Here is a 5,571-nt window from a genome sequence, read left to right on the forward strand (position 1 = left end):
TACATTATGTTTCATTGCCCAGCATAGCACAAGGTGACAGAGGTGAGAGACATTCTAAGTGTCACAGCACAGGGCTCTGTGTCAGGGGAGTAACTAGTTGGAAATAGGGTGTGAGACATCAGGAAAAGGAGAGGCCCTTGAAATATGGGAGAAACTGGTTTTGGCAGAGGCTCATTATATTGAAGCTAGATATTTCAGTACCTTTATCCTTCAGGACTTTCATAAAAGTCATAAATCTTTCCATTTTCAATTCCAGTCTGTGTTACAGTTCTGAATTGCTGCAGGAGGACTGACTTGGAAGGAAGATGCTGTTGAAGAGCTCATCTGGATTTGTTCTGTTCTTGCTCTCTCATTGCGCTGTGTCAGTGAGCACCAAAGAGACAGTGGTCTTGGCTAATGCACACCTTCTACCCCAAAGAGGCTACGAGAGACTGGGTAACAGCAATGAAAAAGGTACCCACAAAGAGAGTGAGTGGTCTGGATGCGTGCTGTGTTTTACTTTATTGCTTTGCTGTAACATTTTCAGCCAACGTATTTGAAAGTTAGCTCTGCAAAAGTACTTTGCAATATGAACATATCTTGCCCCAAAGTCCAGATTCTTTAAAAGCCTTGCTCAGCTGCCATCTAATTCAAGAGAAATTAACAGTGGTTTTATAAAAAAATATTTTGTGGCATTTGAAGACTTATTCTAGGACAATCATATCTAGATTACACCTGACACCTAAACTGGTACCTAGAACTGAGGCATCCCTCTGCCTATCTAGCTTGCAAGGTCCAGATTTGTAGGTTTTCTAATACATTTACCAGAGTAGATTCCAGATAAAATGTACACAAAAAAGACTAGTGGGATTGATTAATTTTTCTCCTCTGACTGATGGCACTTGAGGGTTTATAAAATTCACTTTCCAAATGAACCCTGTAACAATTAGCCTAAATTATTTTCTCATTATATGTCTACAGAAGGTGTTCTATTTTGCATGAATAATATTCACTGAGACGAGCAAATACAAATGTCACTGTATATATTGCTGGCTTGGATATCACTATACAAATCACTTAATCATTCTGTAAAATCATGGGATCAGGTCTGGGGTCAGGCTATGTCTACCAGGCAAATGCTTTAGCAACTGGGGTACAGAGTCATGTACACAGTTCTGCTCTTTCAGGATATTTAATAATGTCATGCAGATGGTATTGAGATTTAAAGTATTCTATTCGTGGCTTTAGATTCTATTAGGCAATGAAAGGTGTAAATGTAAGACCTTGGAAAGACTATATACTCCTGCAAATCTGTCCTGAGTGGCTTAGAAGTACCAATAATCTTCTGAATATCAAATATAAAAGGCTATATTTAACACAATACTGTTACTATGAATACTAGTTTTTAAAAGATTTAGTCCACCTGGACTTCTACAAAGCCTATGATACCATACTTCATACAATATTAAATCAGAGAAGGCAGGGTTACATTATAATTTCCGCAGAGATTAAAAAGAAAATTACAATGACTTGGGTAGAAAAGTAAACCATAATGTCAAGGGGAGAATGGAAGTATTGGCTTGTAAATTATCTTCTCAGTATTCTTATTAAGTATACTAATGCAAAAATAGGAATACGCTGATAAAGTTTAATGGTAACATGAAACAGAGAAATGCCAATACAAAATATCAGAATATTACACAGAAATAAAAATAAAATCAGATGTTCTTAAGTAATACCATGAGGATGAAAAATAAAGTACAAAATTCTTACTGCAAGGTGAGGACCTTACCAGTTACAAAGATTCAAAGACCAAACTCTGGGTTAAAGAAAAGTAAGTAATACAAATGCAGTCCTAGAATATATCAACAGAAATGTTTTTAAGACGACTTGGGAAGAATCAGTGGCACTATATAAGGCCATCTGCAACACTATGTGCAAATTTTACCCACATTCTAGCAGATTAATTTGAAGAGGTGCAGAAAAGATACTAAGACAATTAAACAATAGATTTATCTTACACTAAAAAATAAAAGAACTTATTTATCCTAACAGAATTCACCCTAACAAAACAAAGGCTGATTAAAAATGTAGTAGTCCTCATGGTACATCAGCGTTTATTACCCACAAAGAAGCACTATTTAACTAAAGAACAACATGACACAAGAAAGAAAAAGATGGACAGTGGACAGTAATAAAATTAGATTGGGAACCAGATGAGTATTTCTAACACAGTAGTGACAGTTATTCTTTCCAGTTGGAAGAGAAGAAATTTAATAATTCTGTGAAGAAGGCTTCATGATATAATTCTCTACAGGACCAGTAGTCACTGACAGAAAATACTCACTCATGGCCCCTTTCTCTTTCCAGAAATTTGGAGCCTTTTTTTTTTTTTTTTTTTTTTTACACTAACCAAACTGGTCAGTGTATGTTTTATCTGTTGGTCATGAGACCATGCAATGACTCTTTTCAGACTCTGTTCTTCTATTTAGGAAAAGAAAAACAATGTATTCAGTAAAAGGGACAGCAGGGGCTCTCTGGTCAGTGATTTGGGCAGAGAAGAGTTTTCTTTCTCAGCTTTTATTTCACATTCTTATCTTTGGAAATATTTTTCCTTAGTTTTTTTTTGGCATTTTTTTGGGGGAAGAAAAAAAAAAAAAAGGACATCTTGCCATACTTTTTCTGAATTATCCCAGTTTCCCAAAAGAAAAAATTAAGTTCTAAATACAGAATCTAAATGTCTATCAGTCATTGTCAGGATGGAACAGAGGATTTCATAGGTTTGAAGAACTGTCATTTTACATCACAGGTGGTCTGTAGGAATTTTTCTCATAGAGATATTAAAATTGTCAAGTTTTTATTAAATATAAATTACACATATTCCATAGTATAATGACATAATGACATACCTTTCAACTCTATGGAGAAGTGAGTGATTTCAATTCATAAGAATGTTTCTGAGTAACAGAACAGACATTGTATAACATCCTTCCCTACAAAAGGAATTCTCTATATACAAATTCATACATACATAAATTTATATTTAAATAAATTATATTCTGGCTCTTAGAAGTCTCACAATCAATTGTAAAAAGCAGGGCATTTTGCCTTAGTCTCAAAAATGCTTGATACTACACTATTGCAAGAAGTTACCTTATAAGCAAGTCACATTTAAAAACCACAGTATATATATATTTCAGCCCAACAAAGAGGGTCATTCCAAGCCTTATATGCCATTTTTATTACTCTCCGAGTCTACTGGATAAGCAATAAAGTGGAAAAGCACTTTCACCTGTTTTCCTGATATTGGTGTTCAGCACTGCACAGCACTGTAGTTCTACCTGCAAATCAGTGGTAAGATTTAGCCTGGAGTCTGAGTGACAAGAACTGTTCCTAAGAAAATCCTCAGTTGTTTATAAGTTTTGTATTAGCAAGAAATGTGCATTAATGTCTCCTTTTTATTAATGAACACATAGCATACTTATTGGAATTTAATGCAAGGATGTTACAGATCCCTGAAGTGAAATTAAAGAGAAATTAGATTTATTTGTTGAGGATAAGGCTAGCTCTAGTAATTAAACACTATGGTCCAACATATGGCACAGGGAATTGCAAACTTGATGACTATTCAAACTGGAAGAACACAGGAGGAAAAGGAAGGGTCTGTACCTAACTTTTGGCTTTTCAACCATATTTCTGTCATAAATGCAAAATCACACTTCTGTTGTATGACAGGGTAAGAAAACCTTTTTTGAATTTCTGAACATTTCATGCATGTTCTGTCCTGAAATCTTCCTTCTTTAGCTGAATAGGTGCCCACCAGCTGGGATAAAGTCAGTGTCAGCTTCCAGTCCAAAAGCAATCATTCACTCACTCTGAAGGACAGAGTTCAATATCTAAAATCTACTATTTGAACAGAAATTACTTTTTTTTTTTTTTTTTTTTTTCTTACTCAGACTATCCAAGGGATTGCTTTCAGATTTTTCAGCGCTCCAAAGGAAATTCCAGAGATGGTCTTTACATCATCCAACCAAAGGAGGACCCAATTGTTGTTTCTTGTAACATGCAGGATGGTGGCTGGACAGTAATCCAGCACATTACAGCCAATAGTACTGTCGACTTTGATAGGACCTGGCAGGATTACAAATATGGATTTGGCTCTGTTCATGACAACCACTGGCTAGGAAATGAATATATGCATCAGTTAACTAGCAGCTCCATGCAATATATACTTGGAGTTAAACTTGTAAACCTAAATGCTGAAATCAAATGGGGACAGTACGAACCATTCCTTATTGAAGATGAGGAGTCTCAATACCGAATCAGGGTTGGTCTATACAAAGGCAACGCCACTGATGCTCTGACCCTGGACACAGAAGCTTATCTCCATGACAACCAGAAGTTCACCACCAAGGACAGAGACAATGATAATTACTTTCAGAATTGTGCTAAATTGGAACACAATGGCATTCCAGGGGGAGGCTGGTGGTATGACGCGTGTGCTGGAGCAAATCTAAATCGTAGGAACGTGATATACTGGCAAAAGGACTGCAACAAGCAACACCTGTGCAAGTTTGCATGGATGATGATCAAACCCATTGACCACAGCCTATCAATTCCAATCAAGCCCTGTCCGTGTCAGAAAGTTGAACTGTAGATAAGCCATGTGTATTTTGAAAGGAACATGGATTCTTTGTCCAGTGACTGAAGTGAACTCACGCTGACGGAATAATCACACTAAGTAATCATGATTGAAAATTTAATTCAGGTCTCTGCAAGGGCTTTATGATAGCATATCATCCAGGGCTGGACCAGGACATAGACATCTACCAACCACAGAAGGGAGAAGTCACTGTCAAAAACTGAGGCCTCTACCAGAAGATTTAAATAATTTTATAGTATTTTAGCCATAAAGGAGTCAGGTATGAAATACAGGATAAGATGTCTTGTATGAGATATACATGAGTATACATGGATTTCAAGAGGTTTTGCTCCAGTATGAACATTCATGGTTGATCTCCTGTAATTGCACATCTTCACATATCATGCAGGAAGGAAATTTCCAGTGAAGCACCTACGTTTACAAAATGCATATTGGACAGTACTGTGTACCATAAGGCAGCATCAGGCCTTTCCTTTTTACCTTTAGTGAAAGGTATTTTAATATATAAAATTGGAATTAGCCTCATCTCCCATGGCTTCTTTTCCCCTTCATTGACTCTTCTTTTTATCTCTACTTTTTAATGATCCCATACACAATGAAGTATTCAGCACAGGCTTTTCTTCCTTCTTTACAGAGCACCCAGAGCTAATGGGATCATCTGCTTTCCCATTTAAAGCTACTAATCCAAAGCTTACAACTACTCTGAATTTTTCCCCAAGAAACTCAGTGAACACATTTTTAAAAGATCAAATTGATGCTGCAATTGTTTACTTATTGCTCCATTTTTTTCCTGAATATTACTCCACTCTGTTTACCATGTTTTGACTGTTGTTTCTCCCTGTTCCAGCTTCAGTCTTCTCTTTTTTTTAATATCACTCTGTGAAAGGAAGAGAGTGTTGGCTTTATTTCAGATTTGCTAGCTTCATTTG

The 5,571-nt window shown here is 36.3% G+C and overlaps 1 protein-coding gene across 1 annotated transcript; it reads left to right on the plus strand.

The window, feature by feature from the left end:
• The first annotated feature begins 305 nt into the window (after positions 1-305).
• Positions 306-4,636, plus strand: LOC141961615 (fibrinogen-like protein 1-like protein). Its single transcript, XM_074908625.1, has 2 exons — positions 306-453; positions 3,936-4,636. The coding sequence occupies exons 1-2, from the start codon at positions 306-308 to the stop codon at positions 4,634-4,636; spliced, it is 849 nt and encodes a 282-aa protein (XP_074764726.1).
• Positions 4,637-5,571: the final 935 nt, after the last annotated feature.

The sequence above is a fragment of the Athene noctua genome, chromosome 6 (genome assembly GCF_965140245.1).
Source record: "Athene noctua chromosome 6, bAthNoc1.hap1.1, whole genome shotgun sequence".
Lineage (NCBI taxonomy): Eukaryota > Metazoa > Chordata > Aves > Strigiformes > Strigidae > Athene > Athene noctua.

Excerpts from the sequence above, each read along its gene's own strand:
- LOC141961615 (XM_074908625.1), top strand. The coding sequence starts at position 306 with ATGCTGTTGAAGAGCTCATCTGGATTTGTTCTGTTCTTGCTCTCTCAT. Across the intron at positions 454-3,935 it reads GGGTAACAGCAATGAAAAAG|ACTATCCAAGGGATTGCTTT; the intron begins GTACCCACAAAG and ends TTTCTTACTCAG.